This window comes from Rhineura floridana, chromosome 3, assembly GCF_030035675.1.
Source record: "Rhineura floridana isolate rRhiFlo1 chromosome 3, rRhiFlo1.hap2, whole genome shotgun sequence".
Classification (NCBI taxonomy): Eukaryota; Metazoa; Chordata; class Lepidosauria; order Squamata; family Rhineuridae; genus Rhineura; species Rhineura floridana.
This window is the reverse complement of record NC_084482.1, coordinates 14750832-14771304: the sequence shown is the minus strand read 5'-3', so window position 1 is coordinate 14771304 and position 20473 is coordinate 14750832. Positions and strand designations below refer to the sequence as shown.

The window sequence follows — 20473 nt, the reverse complement described above, 5'->3', positions numbered from 1 at the left end:
GAATCTTTCTAGGCTGTATATCATCTCAGCAATAATAAATATTTAACTCTGTCTCCAAGAGGCTGTCGCCACTTGGATGCTGTTGCTGGCTTGTTTGCCTTGTAAAAGGCCCACTCCTAGACTTTAGCCAAGAATGTCAGCTTTCCTACATTTTGCTTTGTGTGTTTCCCAGTTGGCAGTGGCAAGCTTTGGATCTTGCAATATATACACAGGCATTTGAGCAGCCGTGTCCCACCAGTGGGCTGAATGTATGCTATTCCCTTACCTGGAGAACACTCACGTATTTAATAGCTTCAGGCCACAGAGACATTTGATTCAATTTCTCTTGCCCCAGAGCTTTGCTTCTCTATGCTCCTTCATTCTTTTCTGCACATTCAACATGAAGTCTAGATAGTTGAGGCCAGGAGTGAGGAAACCTCACTCAGCCCTCCCCATTTGGCCTGCCAGGCCACTTTTCCCAAACCACACAACCTGCCTTCATGTGATGTCATATGTGTAATTAGGTGAAGGACAGATAGAGACATGGCTGGATCAGTTGTTCACGCAACTGATCCCTGCACAAAGCAGGATTGAACTCACCGTGCTCATTGTCTCAGCTGATATGTGGCAAGTTCAATCCTGCTTGGTCACTATCTCCTCCCAACTTAGACAGGTGGACAGGGTAAGCCGCCTGTCAGTCACCCAGCATCATGATGGCATCAGATGATTGACAAATGGGTGGCCCAGCCCATCTGTTAAAGTTGGCCCACAGAGTGCAGGGAGATAACGGTCTCGCCCACTGAGCCAGAAAGCTTCACCACCCTGGTTCTGGTGGCACCAGTGTGAGCTTGTCTGCATATAGGCTCTGAGTAATCCCAAGCCCTAGGCCACTATAGTAACTAAAAGTCCTCTGCTGGAGTGCAGAAGTCTGTCCTTCTCTTAGAGCAGCAGGCCAAGATCTTCCTTATGCCCAATCAGACATTGGTCCCTCTAGCTCAGTACTGTCTACAGTGAGCATGCAGGGGGGCCCTCAGGGTTTGCCAGCCCTACCTAGAGATGCCAGGGATTGAACCCGAGACCTTTCACATGCAAAGCATGTGTTGTACCACTGAGCCTAGGGCCCTTCCCTGGGCTCCTCTGAGGAGATAGCCTGGGCTTGGCTGTCTTCAGGATAGCTGCCTCTCCTCCTTTCCCCTTTGCCACAATGCTGAGCAGAGCCATTGAAAAGCCAGAGTGGGTGCCCTTGGTTGGTACTGAGTAAGGAGAAGCTGCAGTCTCCTGTGACTCTGAAACCATTTGATGGCAAAAATGGAAGTGGTAGGTCTTGTGCATGCAGCAGGCCATTTAGTGGAAAGGAGGAATGAAGATGTGGGCACAATTGTGGTATACTGATTAGAGTGTTGGATTAGGGTCTGGGAGACTACCATTCAAATCCCTGCTCAGCCCTGAAGCTCATTAGGTGACTTTGGACCAGTTGTCCCCTCTCAGTCTAATCTACCTCACAGGGTTGTTGTGAGGATAACTTGGGGCAGGAGAGAGCAATCTTCTCCACCTTGAGTGTCTTGGAGGAAAGGTGGGAATCTAAAAGCAATGATAAATAATAAGCTGCCACCTCCCTTTCTTCACAGGTGCAGATTGCCAGAGCCCTGGAACTACTAGAGCTCAGCTAGTCAATCATAGGTTTTCTTTGGCTGTATCAGTGGCAGAAATGATGGTAACCTGTGTCCCTCATACTAGCCCTGCCTTCTCTGACACCTTGAGCCTCTTCTTAGTACCTGAATTTCCGCAGCTCCTGTCTGTCCTGAAACATTCTTGTTTAAATCCATGCAATTTCTCATACTCCGGCTGACTGCTGGGTTCTTTCCCAGTGTGGTGGCAAAGCAAAGAACAGCAGCAGGTTAATCTCCCTGTTTTAACTGGCCCAAGGTCTTGAGATCATAAGGGTATGAGTCTGCCACACTCATTGTGATCTTCGTTGGCTCTCTGTCTCCTCCAGTCTTGGGCTGCTTGTTGTCTCTGCTGCCTGTGCCCTCGTCTTCCCACCTTTGCAACTGCAGTCACTAGGAATGTCATTTTTTAGCTGTGGCAAGAGCCATCCCAAAACTAACTAGTAAGCAATTGTCATTTCTCCTGCCTCCCCACAGTGCTGGCCTCAATCTGAGCTTGTGGTACTCCCTAACATGCTGCAGGACAGGTGTGAAGAATCTTTTTCAGTGTGAGGGCCACATTCCCTTACAGGCCCATTTCTGGGGGCAGTATGCCAGTGGTGGGCGGGGCCAGAGCAAAAGTGAGCAGAGCAGTGGATGTGACTCTTAGCTTTGTACAGTAGGCTACATCCAAGGAAAAATCAGTGGTTTCCTCACAGACCACACATGTACCGCCCATATACATCTTTCCATCTTCTAATAGAGGCAAACAAGAGGCATTGCCACAGTTCAAGGACTCATTCCAATCTGGCAAAAGCACCTAAGATGTGGAGCAGAGCCAGTGAGGGGTGTGGTCTGGGAGGGAGCATGACATAGGGGGGAGAGTCTTCAGGCCAAATAGAGAAACATGTAGGGCCATATTTGGGGCCCCATTCCTGAGGTTCCCCACCCCTGCTGTAGGGCCTGCTGTCTTTGTAAAAAGGATTTTTCATAAGCCTGCCCAGCCTCTCAGAAATCTTGCTTCCCAGTTTGCCTGCTGACTTGGTGGGCCATCGTTCTGTGGCCCTGCCAGTCCAGCTCCAAGCCTCTTTCTGCCACACTGGCTATATTCCCAGGGCAATTGCTGTACGAGAACTCCTCTTCCACCCCTACCCCCCTGAGACTTCTCTCTATACGAGCACTGTCTCATCGAAGAGTAGAGGTGTCCTGATGCTCCCTGGTTGGAAGCTTCTTCTGTTCCAAATCCAGTCAAGTCAGACACTGCCCTGTGGTCCATGCTGCCCAGAGAGGACTGCCTGAGATCTAAGGAGCAATAGTCCAGAGTCCTTGCAGTGGGACATACAGCATCTTCCAGCTTCTTCTACCCCCCAGTCCCCACCAGTGGTGAGGTTTTTCTCTCTTTGTTTCTTCTTCCTTAGCACACAGACACACACACGTGTCGATTCAAGCGGAGCCAAGCCTTGTCAGTCCTGTTCAGCTCACCAGCTCCATTCGTCAGATAATTTATCAGCCTGTCACAGCCGCCACAGTTCTAACACACACACCCCATACCTGTGGTGTTTATTTTTTTTTGCAAGTCTGTCGAGCAGCTGAGCTGGGGAAAGAGAAGAACCGACAGTGTAAATCAGGCCTATTACTGAAATCTGTTGCTATACATCATCCCTTTTGCCTTCCTGATAGACAGCTCTTCCCCAGAGGAGGACTACAAGGCTGCCTGTCTGCTGCTGGTCTTTGTAGCCGTGTCTCTGCCGCTGCTGGCCATTGACCCTTCCTCAGTTTACACCACAGAGATAGACGGTAAGAAGCAAGGTGCAGGCTCATCGTTTTCTCCATGCTATGTTGGTCCACTCACTCATACATACTCTGAAAAGCAGAGAGGCCTGCCAACTATTAGTCACAGTGATGGCAAGTGCTGATAGCTTCTGGCTCAGCACCCCCTTGTGCTCAGTGCTTAAAGCTATGTTATTAATGTTTGTATCTATATGGGAGCTAACATTCAGTCACACTCTAGCACAACCACTCATCCAGAACTCTGGATAAGGCTGTGCAGAAGAAGAGGCGGGGCTATAGGCTTAAACGTAGGCTTGTTTTTTAATGTCTGGGGCAGGAAGCAGGTTTATCCTTCATCCTAAATCAGGGGTGGCCAATGTGGACTCCTCCAGATGCTGTGGACTCCAGCTTCCATCAGCACCAGCCAGCATGGTCAGTGGCCAGGAATGATAGACGTTGTAGTCCAATAACATCCGGAGGGCATCAGATTGGCTATCTCTACACTAATGGCATCCCCAAGTGCAGCTCTTTGGTTTCTCCTATTTTAAGTATGGTATGGTAGTCAGTGTCAAACTAGGGCCTGGGAACCCTAAAAATGGATGACCCAGGGGTAGTCACTGTCTCTCTGCTTCGTTGTCATCACAAAATTGTTGTAAAAGTAAAATGAGAGGCAGGGGAGAACAGAGCTTTTTACTGCAGCCAATGACCTATTGAGTCAACATGAACTATTGTTGTCCCTCTATCTAGACAAGAGCTTTAAGTGGAGAATGGTACTCAAATACTATTGTTCTGTCTGCTGCAATATATAGACCAGGAACAATCCAGTTGATTCTGAGGTTCTAAAATGAATGCTGATGACAGTTAAAGAGGAAAGCGCAAAAGCAGGACTGCAGCTGGATGTCAACAAGACTAAAGTAATGACAACAGAAGATTTATGTAACTTTAAAGTTGACAATGAAGACATTAAAGTTGTCAAGGATTATCAATACCTTGGCACAGTCATTAACCAAAATGGAGACAATAGTCAAGAAAACAGGAGAAGGCTAGGACTGGGGAGGGCAGCTATGAGAGAACTAGAAAAGGTCCTCAAATGCAAAGATGTATCACTGAACACTAAAGTCAGGATCATTCAGATCATGGCATTCCCAATCTCTATGTATGGATATGAAAGTTGGACAGTGAAAAAAGCAGATAAGAGAAAAATCAACTCATTTGAAATGTGGTGTTGGAGGAGAGCTTTGTGCACACCATGGACTGCAAAAATATAAATAATTGGGTGTTAGAACAAATTAAACCAGAACTGTCACTAGAAGCGAAAATAGTGAAACTGAGGTTATCATATTTTGGACACATCATGAGAAGACATGATTCACTAGAAAAGACCATAATGCTGGGAAAAACAGAAGGTAGTAGAAAAAGAGGAAGGCCAAGCAAGAGGTGGATTGATTCCATAAACGAAGCCGCAGACCTGAACTTACAAGATCTGAACAGGGTGGTTCATGACAGATGCTTTTGGAGGTCACTGATTCATAGGGTTGCCATAAGTCGTAATCGACTTGAAGGCACATAACAACAACAACAAAATGTTGCCTTAGGGCCAAACTACATGTCACATGAAGCATATTCATTGAAAAGCATATTTAGGCCATTCTCTTTCTTTGGGGGAAAAAAGCAGGCATAGAGTATTGAGTGGGAGAAGGAATCTGGATTAGCCTGGTGGAAGTGGGGGAGCAAAAAGCACCTTCAGAGGCAAGTAGCAGCTTCAAGAGGCAATTCTTTGGCAGGAAAATAAGTAGTGCGGGGAAGGGTTTAAAAAACCCTTCCCTCACCCCCATGCTGCAGTTCTCATCCAGATAAGATTCACCCCTGCAAGCTGTTTTCCCCCCCAAAGAAAGAGGATGGCCAGTTCAAAGCTTGCTTTTAAAAGTGCATGTGATTAACATGTAATTTGGCCCTTAAAGTGTCCATGCTGGTGCAAATCCTTGCTTTGATTTTGCACTGCATTGCAAAACCAACTCGTGCGCACCTTGCCACAAGTCAGTTCTACATTGACTTCACAAGAGGTGCACAACCAAGCTTTGGGGTCCCTTTGACAGATTAGCACAATTGATTTTATGTGTTTTGTGAGGATGTGGATAATTCTTTGTTAGAGATCTAAAGGGAATTTTAAAAAGTTTATTTTATTTGTTTTAAAGATTTATATCCTGCCTGTTAAAAAGAAACTTTTACAGAAGGTGCTAAACAGATATACAGTATAACTCAGGCAAATATATAACAGTATATGAAACACATACTTTAATCTTATTGTTTTAGTTTTAAATTAATAGATCTAATAAACATGTAGCCAGCGAACACAATCAACCCCAGCAGAATCTTAAAATTGCAATACAATCACAGTAAAATAGCACCTCATTTTAGGCTCAGTTAAAATCAGTACAAGAAAGCCACAGTAAACAGGACTGCTTGAAACAATGGAGGCTTTCTGATCACACATGAAACAGAGTTCCATGGATATGGAGCTACCACCAGAAATGCCCTTTTCCTTGTGTCCTCACCAGCCTATTGCTCTCACAGATGGACACATAACTCAGGCCTCAGAAGCTGATCTCAGAATGTAGGCGGGCTGATAATGGATAAGAGCAATCCTTCTAGTAACCTGACCCCAAACCATTTAGAGCTGTAAAGGTGAAAACCAACACTTTAAATTGAGAATGGCATCACACTGACAACCAATGCAACTGGCACAATACAGGTGTCACATGTTCCAACTGCTTGGGACCCACCAGTGCTTGGGTGGCTGCATTTTGCAAGAGTTGAAATTTCTGAGCTATCTTTGAAGACAGCCCCACATACAGCAAATTACAGCAGCCCAGCCTGGTGTTGCAAAATCCTAGGAGCCAGAAACATTTTCAAGGAGCCACATTGGAAGGAGGGAGAGATGGAGACCTGAGCACAACAGAGAGAAAAGGGATCCTATTTGCATGGGTCCATTCTGATCTGATTCTCCTCCACATAAACACTGCCTGAAAAGCTGCCTTTGTAGACAGGTGCCAGTCTCCAGGCCCATTTTTTAGGAGTCACTGGCTACTAGGTATCTAGCTTTTTGCACCTCTGCCCCTTCACCTTCACATTATGTTTAAAATGTTTGGAACTGGAGTAAGTATGTATGCCTCTCTCTCTACAGGCTACAGCAACAACATCCACTGCCTAGCCAAAGCCATTATCCAAGTGTCAGGTGCCCTCTTCACCATCTACAACAAGAACATTGAGACCCACCTAAAAGAATTCCTGATGGTGAGTGAAGCTCTGGATCTTTGGGTGCCCTCCCTGAGGGAGGTGCACAGGAAGGAGACATGAGAAAGGGCCTTTTCAGTGGTGGCTCTCTGACTGTGGAATGTTCTTCCCAGGGAAGCATGTCTAGCGCCATCACTGTCTGTTCTTAGGTGCCAGGCAAAAACATTCTTATTTTTTCAGGCATATGGTTTTTAATTGGGAGTGAGTAGATATGTCAGTGGCCCTAGTTGGGCTCATCCTTTTCGTGGGGTAGGTAGGTTTTGTTCCGTTTGAATATATTGTTGGATGAGTATTTCACTTTTTATATATGGTTGTTTTTATCTGATTTTAATGTCTTTGTGTTATTTTTACTGTGTAAGTCGCTTTGAGGCTCTTAAATGCAAGTACTGTATGTGAACTAATAATAATATTCACGAATAGGCAAAAAACCGTGTGGTTTAAGAACGTACCTATAGCCCACTGATATTTCTATCAAACTTTAAAAAGTAGGGAAATTGGGCAGCTATAGTGAATGCACCAGGGGAGCAGGAGACCTGACCTCCTCTCTGAGATATTGTACTGCCCTACAAATTTGTCAAAATGCAAACGCAGTTTGGTTGGTCTTTCACAGTCCAATCCACTTCCTTTGTAGCTTGGAAGAATTTGCCTGTTAGTGAATTTCTCTGCTTTTTAATCCCAGAGGTAAGAAATGGGATCCTGTGCAAGTTTGCTGAGAATGGATTGATCCTTTGCATGCTTACTGAGTTCAATGGGATTTACTCCCCTGCAATCATGGTTAGGATGGGTGGAGCTGACCATAGGGGATGGGGAGGGAGGGAGGGGAGGAAGGACAGAGGGGAGCAGGCAGGAGGGGAAGGGCAGGTTTGATCATTTTCAGGTTTATAGAGTTCAGTGGGATTTACTCCTGGGTAATCATGCTTAGGATAGGTAAAACTGATGGGGGGGAGGAAGGGAGGGCTGGACTGGGCAGGGGAGGAGGAAGAAGAAAGAGGGGCGGGAAGGAGGAAGGGAGAGGGGAGGGGAAGGAGGGGAAAGGCAGGTTTGATCATTTGCATGCTTATTGAGTTCAGTGGGATATAGTCCCATGCAGTCATGCTTAAGATAGATAAAACTGACCACAGAGAGGAGGGGGAGGAGGAGGAGGAGGGGGAGGGGGATGAGGAGGGGGGGAGGAGGAGGGGGGCAGGAAGAGGGGGGGAGGAGGAGGGGGAGGGGGAATGGAAGGTGAGGGGGAATGGGAGGGGGAGGGAGGTGCAAAGGAAGGGGAAGAGGAGGGGCAAGAGGGAGGGGATGCAAGGGAGGAGAAGGGAGGGTGGGTTTGATCATTTGCATACTATTTGAGTTCAGTAGGATTTATTTCTGTGCAATCATGTTTAGGATAGATGAAGCTGACCTGGAGTAGGGGTAGGGAGGAGGGGGAGGGGAGGAGATTGGGTGGGTGGGCACTAGGCAGAGGGGAAGCCCCTTTCCTTTCCAAAAGGAAAACATTGTGAACAGTATCATTGCTTTTCAGCATTTCCCCCACCTTTTTATTCTACAGCAGGCACATGTAGCCTTCCACTCAATTTACACCAAATCTGTCTCTGGCCCCATCCACACCATACCTTTATTTCACTTTAGACAGTCATGGCTTCTCCCAAAGAATCCTGGGAAGTGTAATTAGTGAAGGGTGCTGAGAGTTGCTAGGAGATGCCCTGTTCCCCTCACAGAGCTACAGTCAGAGTGGCTGACTGTTCAACCACTCTGGCCACTGCAGGCCTGTCAGCGGAATAGGAATCTCCTCTCAGCACCCTTCACAAGCTACACTTCCTAGGATTCTTTGGGGGAAGCCATGACTGTCGAAAGTGCAATAAAGGTCTGGTGTGGGTGTGGCCTCCTGATTAGGCAAGCCCAGCAGCTGTGAATTTGGCTTTTAGAACACTGACAGTTGGTTCTTACTGAGCATGCCCGATGTTATCATTGAGTTCAAGGTAAAATCTCTTAAATTAATTAAAAATCAGCCAGACATTTTTTTAACTTTTAAACTGCAGAAGATGAAGGTCAGAGTATGGGGCAAGGTCAGTAATAGGATTGCAGGTACTCTGTGAATATGGCTGCTTTTTAATTAATTTCAACAAAAGATGAGAACTGTGACAGAAAAAAGTCCAAAAGGGGTCTGGTTTTTTCTCTTTTTACACTTTGAACTCTCAATTCTCTTTCACTGTTTTGTGTATTGCCATGAAAATTGAGAGGGTTGTTAAGCAAGTGTTTCTGAGTTCAAGACTATAAGTTTTGTAAGGTTTTGTTTTGAAATGAGCTTATGGGAAGCATCAGAATGGCATGGGGGTATTTTCAATTTAACATTGCGGAATGCGAAAAATCCACACTGGCTATAGTATACAGCCACTCTTGTGGCAGTATAATTTTCTTCCCCTCCTCTGGGTGATAATATGTATTTCACACCACCACCTAGGGCTTTCTGGGCCCATGGTAGCTGGGTTTATCTATATGCATTTATCAGAAAGAGCCTTCAATACTGAGCAATATAACACTGCTTGTAAATATGAGATGCTGTGAATACAAGAATACTGAAGGCTCCATTTTGAGTTGTGGCTTGCTGATAGGGCTGAGGAAGTAGTAAGTGGAGGGAAGCTTGTGTAGCATAATAGCTAAAAGAATGGGCCATTATATGAGAGGTTGTTGGTTCAAGTCTCACCTCAGCTGTGAACGCACTTGCAGCACAATCCTATATATGCCTGCTCAGAAGTCAGTCCCATTGTGTTCAATGGGTCTTATTCCCATGGAAGTGGATATAGGATTGCCTCCACAGCATTGTCTTCTGCAATATTGGGGTGGTAAGCATAATATTACTGAAATATCTTCCAAGGTTGTTGTAAGGATTAATGTGGTAATGCACATGAAATGCTTTGAAAACTGAATGTTATATATCAGTGCCCATTGTCTGTTATTGACAGTAAAAGCTGCCACCTTCATCTCCAGCTACAGACTCCTGTGCAGTCTGGAATTCTGTGCTTTGTGAGCAGAATTAGTTGTCCTCCTCTGAGCTAGAGGGGGATAGCAGGCTACCAAAGGTTATTTTGTTACAATCCTTTCCTTTTTACTACTTCTGCAGCACGATCTGAAGCATGTGTACTCAGAAGTAAGTGTCACTGTATCTATTGGGGCATATTCCCTACCTCTAGTAAGTGTGTTTAGGATTGCAGCCTTATCCATTGTCTGCTGCGGCTAAACTTAAAATCAGATTAGAGATGTTTTTTATTTCATAAGATCTGTCCCTGTTGTCAGACTTAAAAAAACCCCCTGTGATTGCATGATAAAAATGTGATCATCCTTACAAATGTTGTTTGAATGTTATCAGAAAAGTCCTGATAACTGGAGCATTTACAGCAAATGCCTTCTGCTGTTCTGCACAAATGCTCAGGAACATGCCATTCGACTAAAGATACTGCATTTGTGGTACAGGTGGTGTATTAGAAAGAGATCTTCTCTCTCACACACATCCCTATCTTTTTCAATGCCCTATTTAGAAGACAAACATTATTTCCTCAGTTCCTCCTTGCTTTCACTGTTAATTTATTTTTACTGAAAATTGGAATTTTTCACTTGCTAGTGAGGAGAAATTGTTTACTGAGAAAGCAGCCTCTTTTTCATTTGCTGCAGAAAGACTGAGACAGATCTATGTGGACACATGTTGATTTTAATGATTTAGTTTTGTTAAAATCCAGTCACCGTGCAAATGCTACATACGTGTCAGATTGTGGTGGGGGTGTGTGAAAATCCATTGCCATTCACCCCACTTATCTTAAGACCAACATTTAAAATAAACAGCCAACATTTCCCCAGTCCTTCATTTTTGACACTGACCTTGAACTGGGTTTTCATGTTACTGATTACCCCTCTATTTGAACCCCTAGTGAAGGTTCCCTTGAAGGAATTTACTCAAATAGTCTTTCCTGTATCTGTTGTCTCCACATAGTCTCTCCAGAGTTGGGTGAGCTCTTGCCTGACAAGAATCTGTTAAGATCATAACTAAGGATTGGTTCTTCTCTTCTCCTTTGTCCTGCTCAAAACCCCTCTTGGGCATAGCAACAGCCAAACTCAAACCTTGCTTCTTTTTGATCCTTGGAAGGAAGGGTTGGTCTCCTTATTCTGCCTCCTGTTGGCCAGAAACAGAGTGCGCCCAAAGTCTGGACTGCTGCAGGCAGCAAATTGACTGCTGGGACCAATTTGTCTACTTAGAACAGGGTTGGGGAACCTTTCACCTTCCAGATGCTGTTTAACTACCACTCCCATCAGCCCCTGCAAGTATGGCCAATGGCTAGCAATGATGGAAGGTGTAATTCAACAACATCTGGAGGGCCAAATGTTCCCCACCCCTGACTTAGGATTTTTCCAGTGTCGATCAACAATGCATTCAGCGCTCCCAGGAGCATTGAGATGGCAAATTGGATATGATTGCATTTGGCTTCTGGATCCTCCATGGACTTTAACTGCCTGTCTGTTCAGTTGGGGGATGGATCCCAAGGCCTTGCAAATATCCTTTTGCCAGATAATTTTGTAACATTTCAGGCTGCTTGTGTATCATGCAACTGTATTGTCCCATGGCTGGCAGTGTTAGAAGAGTGATCCCTCCGGCTATGAGTGACGGATAGAGGCACCACTAAGCACAATCACTTTCGTATTTCTGGCTGTGGGAGTTGGTGTGATTTATCTGTTGATTAGACACAATGGCAGTTCATGGTTCCGCCACCATCACAACAGGTAAAAAGTTTCCTTGAGCTCTCTGTAGAGGAGATGCAATTGTAGGCAGTCATTACATTGCAATATCACTGGACTGGCACCTATGAATAATGTTGCTACCCTTCCCCCCACCCCCAAGCAGGCAGAAATGTAAAAGTGTTGCTTTTTCCATGGCATGGAGGTACAATGATGGAGAGCCGCTTCACCTTTTGAATTTCTGTCTGTTGTATCTATTAGAAGCATAGGAGATCTGCCAGAACAAGTGTGGCAGTCCCTACCTGGAGAAGACGTTCCTTTTGCAACATGCTCTGGGGTATAGAATTAGATGTGCTCCTGCTGAGGCTGCCAACCAATTAAAGATAGCTTTTAACTGAACTGATTAAATTTACATATTGCACAAAAGCAGGGTGCTTTGTGAAGATTCAGATGACAGTTTCTGTTTGGCATGTAATAAGCTGGTTTTTTTTTTTAAATGTTCTTTGTTTTAAAGGAAGGAAAGCCATTTTTATTTTAATCACACCTGTGGGGGGGGGGGAAGCATACGCGTCTTGACCCTCTTAAGCTGTGCATTTGACTGCTGTTATCTAAAAGTACATAGTACAGCCTTGTATTTAACAACTCACCTGGTACCCATAGATTTTTTATGTATGTATTATAAATATATTTGTATACTGCTATTTCATTTCAGAAAACGCAGGTTACAATGAATAAAAACCATATAGTAAAAACCATTAAAAACCAAAAGATGACCAGGAATTCCATGGAGGCAACAGCGAGGGCTGGCAGAAGAGGGATGGATCACTCTGTTCTTCCTGTGCCAGGAAGGAAAGTGTCTTCCTCTATGACCAGCATGGAAAGCACAATGTCCTGGCAGAGCAGGGGATGGAGTGATCTCTCCCTGTGCCACCAGCCCACTTAGTAGAAGCCATCCCTTCCTTTTTTTTTTTCATAACTAGTCTAAGAGGCTAGTAGCCTGTGTTTCGGAGAGGGCTTTGCAGCCAGCATGAAAAGCATACTACTTAACCTCTTAGCTGCCTAGTATTTGTGCATGTATTTATGTATTTTACTGGTATTATTTGTAAGCCTGGAGTGGTGCTGTTTTCTAGCGGTGGCTGGTGCCCAAGGCAGAAGGTAGGGAGGCCAGTAGTAGGCAGAGCCAGAGGCAATGACAGGCAAAGCCAATAAATTCTGATTTTAGCCACATCCACACTATACATTTCAAGCAGTATTATACTACTTAAAACAGTCATGGTTCCCCTCCCCCAAGAGAAAAGAATGCTAGAAACTATAGTTTAAGGGTGCTGAGAATTGTTAGGGAAGCCCCTGTTTCCCTCACAGAGCTACAATTCTCAGAGTGGTTTAACAATCAATCCCTCTTCCCAGGGAACTCTGGGAATTGTAGCTCTGTGAGGGGAATAGGGGTCTCCTAACAATTCTCAACACCTGTAACAAACTACAGCTCCCAGGATTCCTTGGGGGAAGCCATGACTGTTTAAAGTGGTATAAGAGTGCTTTAAGTGTCTGGTGTGGATGTGGTCTTCATTGCCATCCTCTGCTCTGCTGAGTTTCTACAAAGCAACAATGAGAATGAGGAAGAGGAAGCTGACAACCAGCCTGTGGGGTGGTCCTGGCTGTAAGTGCTAAGAAGGCAGGCAGGTGGGGGCTGGCTGGGGACAAACTGAGGTTGATGGGGCAGTACCCCATTCACCTAAATGGATCAATCTTCACCGCTATTTTTACAATTAGCCAATATTCTGTAGTAGTGATTTTTACACACATCAGCCAGTTAACATTGACAGAGGGAACAGACAATCATAGTAATTCAGTACTGTAATACTGGCAGCACTGAGCATCTTTTCTCTGGGACCTCATAGTTGGGTGCAACTTTGCCCCAACCTGCATGTTCTCAGCAAAAAACAACAGTGGGATGCTGCATTCTTGCCTGAAAGATTGGTGGTAGAGGTGGTAAGGGAGGCTGCTTCACCCTCTCTCCCTTGAGCCTCTCCCAAGTTGCTTTCACAGGCGAAAATGGGTGGGAAACTTATCTTTGAGCAGAAGAATGGCTCAAAGTTTAAACACCTAATCCCCAACCTGCTAGTGTTCCTCTTTTAGATTGCAGCCTCCCCAACAGCTTTTCAGTTTTAAAACAATTGGGGCAACATTGCATGCAACTGTCCATCATAACTAGCTGTGTTCTGAGAACACAAATATTTCTTCTTTGGGGCTCTATAATCCTTTGTTTAAGCAAGGGTCATGTGTGTGGCACAAAACCTGGAGACTTTCCCAGTTTTACCAGTGTGCTTCTTCAACCTGCAATTAAGACACTGAGTAATTGCACCAGTTCAATCTCACATCTCTAGCTGCTGTTGATCACATGCAAATTGACTTGACTTCTGTTGTCTTTTCCTTGTCTTCCTAGCTGGCCTCAGTTAGCCTCTTGCAGCTGGGGCAAGAAGCTGACCGGATGAAAGCCAAGAACAGGGAGTCCATCTCACTCCTCATGCACTTGGTGAGTGTTCTGTAGGGGTAGGAGTTTTGGCGAGATGGGTTTTCCCTCCATAATACATCCAGAATGAAAGATGTCCTCATTTAAAAACACTCACACAGTTCAGTTCAAAATGTGTAGCCAGGAAGAGAAGCTTCTCAGGCAGGTGTGAAGAACCTTTGACCCTCCAGATGTTGCTGATCTACAACTCTCATCCACCCCAGCAGCCGTGGCCAATGTACAGGTAAGATGGGAGCTGTAATTCAGCAACATCTGGAGGGCCAAAGGTTCCACACGCCTTCTCTAAGAGCATAAACTTGCTTAAACAAGCAACCAAAGCCTGGTCAAGAATTTGTTATAATTTATTTATTTATTAGATTTCTATCCCGTCCTCCCTCCCAATAGGAGCCCAGGGACTACCACCTGACCCACTCTGGCCTATTTTTCTTCCCTTCCCAAACCTTTTTCCTTTTGAATCATGTCCATTAGATTAGTTTTTATATAGCACTTAAAACTTTAAGTTTAGGTGCTTTACAGATAATGGTGGCGTTGGTGGTGATGATGGTTCAGAGGCTTCCTTCTTAACTGAGCCCTGCAGTTCTCTCCTTTGACTGGTGGTGGATAGTATCCCACTGTCTGAATGCCTGCCTGGTAGTCCTTAGGTCTTAGATTCAAGGACCTGCAGCAGGCTCAAGTCCTCGCATCTTTCCGTGTAGGAATCAACGTGCAGATCTTAGGGTGGGGCTTCTGCTCATTCTGCTGCCTGGGGCCCCGGATGCCTGTTCCAAAGTCCTGTCCTTTTTGGTATGACTGCTGCTCAGTCCCCCTCATTCCCCATCTTTAAAATGGGGTTAATGATGACCAATTGTTGCAAGGAAGAGTAAGATAATGGTTTTATTTTTAAAAAAACATTATTTATGCACAAACAATGCTATGTAGATATTAGCTGTAACCAGGACGTGCTCTACCTGGAGACTTCAGTCTAAAACTGAGAGTGAAGACTGATATAACATTGTTAGAGCAGTGGGGCTGTGGCGAAAGCACCTTTGTGGCATTCAATTCAAAACTCCCTGTTTCCACCTAGGGCTAAATACTTGGGTGAGGAGGGGGAAAAAACCCATTGTGCAAGTTTTAAGCAGAATCCAGCTGAGTACAATGCTGACTTCACCCTTCCCTTATGTCACAAGAAGACACCCCCATCCTCAGTCTGGTTTTGCTCCTCTATCCAAAATTTATTTATTTATTTATTTATTTAATTACATTTCTAGACCGCCCTATAGCAGAAAGCTCTCAGGGCGGTGTACAACAAATAAAATCACAATTAAAATATGAGCAAGTGTGAAAAATATAATACAATTATAAAAACATTAAACATGATAAAAATCCAAAATAGAATTGCCATTGAGTTTATAAATTAAAATCCATATTAGGTTTAAAATTAAATTTAAAATGTTTAAAAAGCCTGGGCGAAAAGGTAGATTTTTACCTGGCGCCGAAAAGATAACAAAGAAGGCGCCAGGCGTATCTCGTCTGGGAGGGCATTCCATAGTTCGGGGGCCACCACCGAGAAGGCCCTAGATCTAGTTGTTGATCTCCGGGCCTCTTTATGAGTTGGGACCCGGAGAAGGGCCTTCGACGTCGAGCGTAGTGAACGGGTAGGTACATAGCGAGAGAGGCGTTCCACCAGGTATTGTGGTCCGATGCCGTTTAGGGCTTTATAGGTAAGAACCAACACTTTGAATCTGGCCCGGAAACATATCGGTAGCCAGTGCAGCTGCGCCAGGACAGGTGTTATATGGTCAAATTTCTTTGTCCCAGTGAGAACTCTGGCCGCAGCATTTTGCACTAGCTGAAGTTTCCGAACCGTCTTCACAGGTAGCCCCACGTAGAGTGCATTACAGTAGTCCAATCTAGAGGTTACCAGAGCATGGATAACTGAGGCGAGATTCTCCCTGTCCAGATAGGGTCGTAGTTGGGCTACCAGCCGAAGCTGGTAGAATGCATTCCGTGCCACCGAGGCTACCTGAGCCTCAAGTGACAGGAGAGGATCTAATAAGACCCCCAAACTACGTACCTGCTCCTTTAGGGGGAGTGTAACCCCATCTAGGGCAGGTCGAACGTCAACCATCTGGGCAGAGGGCCCTCCCACCAACAGCATCTCAGTCTTGTTAGGATTGAGTTTCAGTTTATTAGCTCTCATCCAGCCCATTATCGCGGCCAGGCAGCGGTCTAGTACATCAACAGCCTCACCTGACGAAGATGAAAAGGAGTAGTAGAGCTGCGTATCATCAGCATATTGCTGGAAACGCACTCCAAAACTCCTGATGACCTCACCCAGCGGCTTCATATAGATATTGAAAAGCATGGGGGACAGAACTGAACCCTGCGGGACTCCATATTGGAGTACCCAGGGACTCGAGTAATGTTCCCCCAGCATCACCTTCTGGAGACGATTCCCGAGATAGGAGCAGAGCCACCGCCAAGCAGTGCCTCCCACTCCTAAATCCATAAGTCGCTCCAGAAGGATACCATGGTCGATGGTATCAAACGCCGCTGAGAGATCCAGGAGAACCAACAGAGTTACACTCCCTCTGTCTTTCTCCCGACAGAGGTCATCATACAGGGCGACCAAGGCCGTTTCTGTACCAAACCCCGGCCGAAAGCCCGATTGAAATATATTCTTCAAAAGAACAGAAGACTAAATGCTTGAACGTTCACATAGCGTTTTTTAAAAATAAAATAAGATAGACAGCCTGCGTGAAAGAGGAGGGAGAAGCAACCATTTAAGCCACCATTTCATTTGCTGATTGTGCTCCTGTCATTTCAGTAGTGAAGGGATGGCCAAGGGCTGCCCAGGGTGAGCCCTCTTTTTATCTTATACGTCTCTGTCGTCACCCTGGGTTGCTTTGAGGCGTAGAAGATGAGTATTTTCTTGACTGAAGCATGTTTTATTGGGCTGCAGGAAGTCATCAGGATGTAGAAGAGGGGCCCCGGAAGCATAAGAGTCAGATAGTCTCTGGGCTGCTTTCTGCAGCTTGTGTGGAGGAGCTGTTTTGCAATGAGGCAGCAGATCAGGGCTTGCTATGCTTCCAAGGTTGACTAGGAATGAAAAAAAGCACACAAAAGAGCAGTTGTGATAAAAGGACAAAATTACAACAGTGCTGTAAGTAGTGAGTTAAAACATTTTAAATGAATCAGCCATGGGGATGGGGGGGAGAACAATTTTAAAACACTCAAGCAGAAATCCACAATCCCTACTCTAGCTTTCTAATATGCTTCTTGTTTCTCACATGAGGAATCTCTGTGATTTATTTCTAGGTCATAACCACCTCTCCTGGGGGTGGTGTATGTGCACATGTGATATGTAGCTTCTGAGCCACCCTTTCCTCCATAATGCTCACAGCACATCCTGCTTATGACCATCCAGTTTGTACATCATAGCCCCCCTGGTGCAAACTTTCAGTTATTCCCCCCCCCCCGCCTCCTTCCCTTTTGCACAATGCTCCAAATTACCAAGAAATAAATGAATGAATAAATAGCCGCTCAGGAGTACCAAAGGAAAGGGGAAGGTTCTGTTTATATGGAGGAGACTGTTGAGAAACATACCTGATGGGCCAAGGTGTTAGGTGCAGAAATGTGTGCATAGCAGCATCCTCTTGGACACTGAAAGCCAGGCTCTCCTGAGAGGATGGGACAAGCTGAGGCTTCAGCTGGATGAGGACTGTGGCAGAGACAAACAAGGAAATCTAATGTGTGCACTGCTAATTTGCCAGCTGATATGGTGCAAACAAGAGAGCCAAGCCATGTGGCATTGTGGGGGAGGGAAGTGGGTTGGAATGTGGCTGATAGATGTAGGACCGTTAGGTTCTTGGGAAGAAGTGGACCTTTTCATTTCACAAAGAACAGCGGGGTTGGCTTTGTATTGCAGACTGGCTGAACTGATGTAGCCCTCTCTGACAAAGGAAGCAAAGCCCCCTTGCCTTTTAGTGCTTTCAGGATTGTTGGCCTGGGTGGAGAGAGCCACTCAATAGAAGCAAGAGGCCACATAATGGTGCCCGAAGCAGCACGGGTGATGCATCTCCATTAGGTGCTCCCGTGGCAGCAGGAGATGGTTATTGATTCTTCCACTGATGGGAGGAGACGGCTCAGCTAGGGAGAGCCTGGATTCCTGGGTGGGATTGATATTCGCCAGGGGAACTGCTTTTGCAGCAAAGCAATTTAAATGCAAATGTTTCATTCTGGAGCAGGCGAATGAGCTGGTCAGCATGATGTTCACTCACTGTCCCAATTGGAGGGATGGGATAGCTGCTGCTCAGGCAGAACCCCATTGCCTTTTGGCTTGCTGATAGGCTAAGGGGGGCATTCAGCTTGTGTGGCCCCTGGCTGATAGCTGAGACCTGGCTTCTGATCTGTCTAACATGAAGAAATGATTCTACAGCCCACTATGTATAATCTGCAATACTGAGTGTCGTGGGAGATTTTGGGATGTCTTTCCCTGGAGCTTTTCAGGAAAAGGCCACACAGGCCTCTCTCGGAGATGTCCTGCCTACCTTAGGATGTGGAGTTGGAGGAGATTATCTGTAAGAGCACTTCCAGTTCTCTGACACCTTTCTTGTTTTATCCTCATGTGGAAAGGGATATCCATGTGCCCAGGTTTTCCATTTCCTACCTATCACAGGGAGCTGAGGAACTCACCACTCCACATTCTCAAAGCAACCAGACTTCAGGTTTTCAAACTGAGATACACACCCCTTTTTTTTTGTAAAACCAGTTAAAGTTTCTGTCATTTGTTTGGGATTCAGAATTTGCATTTTCTGGATGAAGCAGATTATATGATGGTGGTGTTTTTGAAAGAGGAATTGCTGTTTGTAGTGTGTATATATTTAAACCACTTTTGCTTCCAAATAACAATACAGGTTGTTGTTATAAATTGTACGAGGAAAGGAGACAGTAGGTCAAAAGAAATGTCAGCTGGCCAGCCATAGCCAAGATTCCTGTGTGTGTAGTGGAGTTCCTTTTTTCTCCTTGAAGCTATGGAAATTGTCATACAATCCAGGAATCTGGAACAGATTTCACAATCTGGTGAGGCTGCAGAATTTACAATACCTTTAAGGTCAGTTGAAAGTGGTTTGACAAAGGCTTCACTTCCCTTTTGCCTACATTATTGTCCTGCTATGTCGCCTCTGGGAGTCAAACAAGTTTTGCAGGTTTTTGGAATCATATTTTTAAAAACTTGGCAAAATCTGTTTACCAGAGGCGAAAACAGGATGAGTGTGCATATTGCAAGAAGTAAACAACTCTCTTTCAAACTGCCTTATACTCTCAGTGGGGGTGAGAGGAGTATCAGAGTCTGGAATTTACTTGGGGGTGCAGAATCTGGATATTCTCAATGAGCACCCAGGGTGCATCACAACCTGACCCTTATTCTAGCTAGTAGTGGAAGCAATTACTCATTTTCAATGCTTCTTTTTCAGCTTGTGGAAGAGTCTTCCTTCTTGACCACTGACATGCTGGAGACCTGCTTTCCTTATGTGCTGCTGCGTAACGCTTACCGAGAGATCTCCAGGAGTTCAGCCTTGAGCCGCCTTTCTGCACACTGATAACTCTTTCTCTTCCCCAATAACTCAAAAGGGGGGTCATCAGTTGCAGCTGCCCACCAGGACATAAATGCAGAACTGCCTTAGGGAGAATAGGCAGGGCAGCAGCAGGTTGTTAGACCAGGTGGCAGCAGTGTCCAATTTCTAGATTGTTCAGCAAAAGAGCTGATGGGATTGTCTTGGCCCATGTAATCACCATTCACAAAGCAGAGCAGTGGGCAGCAAAGTCTTAATTTTGTACGTCGCTTCCATAGCATTAGCCAGCCCCTCTTAGGCTACTTACTAGCACGGGAGATGCCATAGGCTCTTGCCATTTGCAGCTTTCGGATCCCATCCACCCCAGGGCTTCTCCTACCCTTTGGCTTAACCCTCTAATAGTCAACCCTTACAGAAATGAAGGCAAAGTATGTGTAAAGGCATTTGTGCACAATTCTTATCTTCCCCTTGCTTATGTTTTGTCCCTGAAAAATTTAGATTGTGTGTTTCTTCGGGATAGGGAACCTTATATTATTCTGCAAAGGGCTACAAATGTCAATAGCACTATGTCAATAATAAACAATAATAACTCCAGGTAATGGAACACCTCAGAATTTCTTAATCTATACATACACCAGAAATTTAAACTGTCTTTACTGTCATTCCTTCCTTATGAAAAATCTTGGGCATTGTAACTGTGTGAAAGCTAGAAAGATCCTCTACAGAGATTCTCGTCATTCTGCTTTCTGCATTGTGTGTCACGGGGACCATTCAGTGGCAATGACATGAGATGGGGCCAGCCAAACAAACAAACCCCCCACCAGCATTGGGGTAAGCATGGTTGATAGATAAGGCCTGTGTGGGTGAATAGCAGGGCTTACTCTCATGCCATGCTGAGCCCTGTAAAGAAAGGTGAAAAGTGGCTCAACTCTTCTTATCACTAGGCCAGTTTGGGGGACTGTGTAACCTAGAATCATAGAATGTTA

General features: G+C 45.3%; 1 protein-coding gene across 2 annotated transcripts in view; it reads left to right on the top strand.

Annotated features, from left to right (window-relative positions):
* The window catches only part of NCKAP1L (NCK associated protein 1 like), an 87414-nt gene extending 67328 nt beyond the window's left edge, over nt 1-20086 (top strand). For both annotated transcript variants that reach the window (XM_061614555.1, XM_061614554.1), the window contains 4 exons: nt 3306-3422; nt 6580-6689; nt 13849-13938; nt 19389-20086. In XM_061614555.1, coding sequence (XP_061470539.1) covers nt 3306-3422; nt 6580-6689; nt 13849-13938; nt 19389-19514 — 443 coding nt within the window. In that variant the 3' untranslated portion in view covers nt 19515-20086. The remainder of the gene's footprint in view (nt 1-3305; nt 3423-6579; nt 6690-13848; nt 13939-19388) is intronic.
* The last annotated feature ends 387 nt before the right edge of the window (nt 20087-20473 follow it).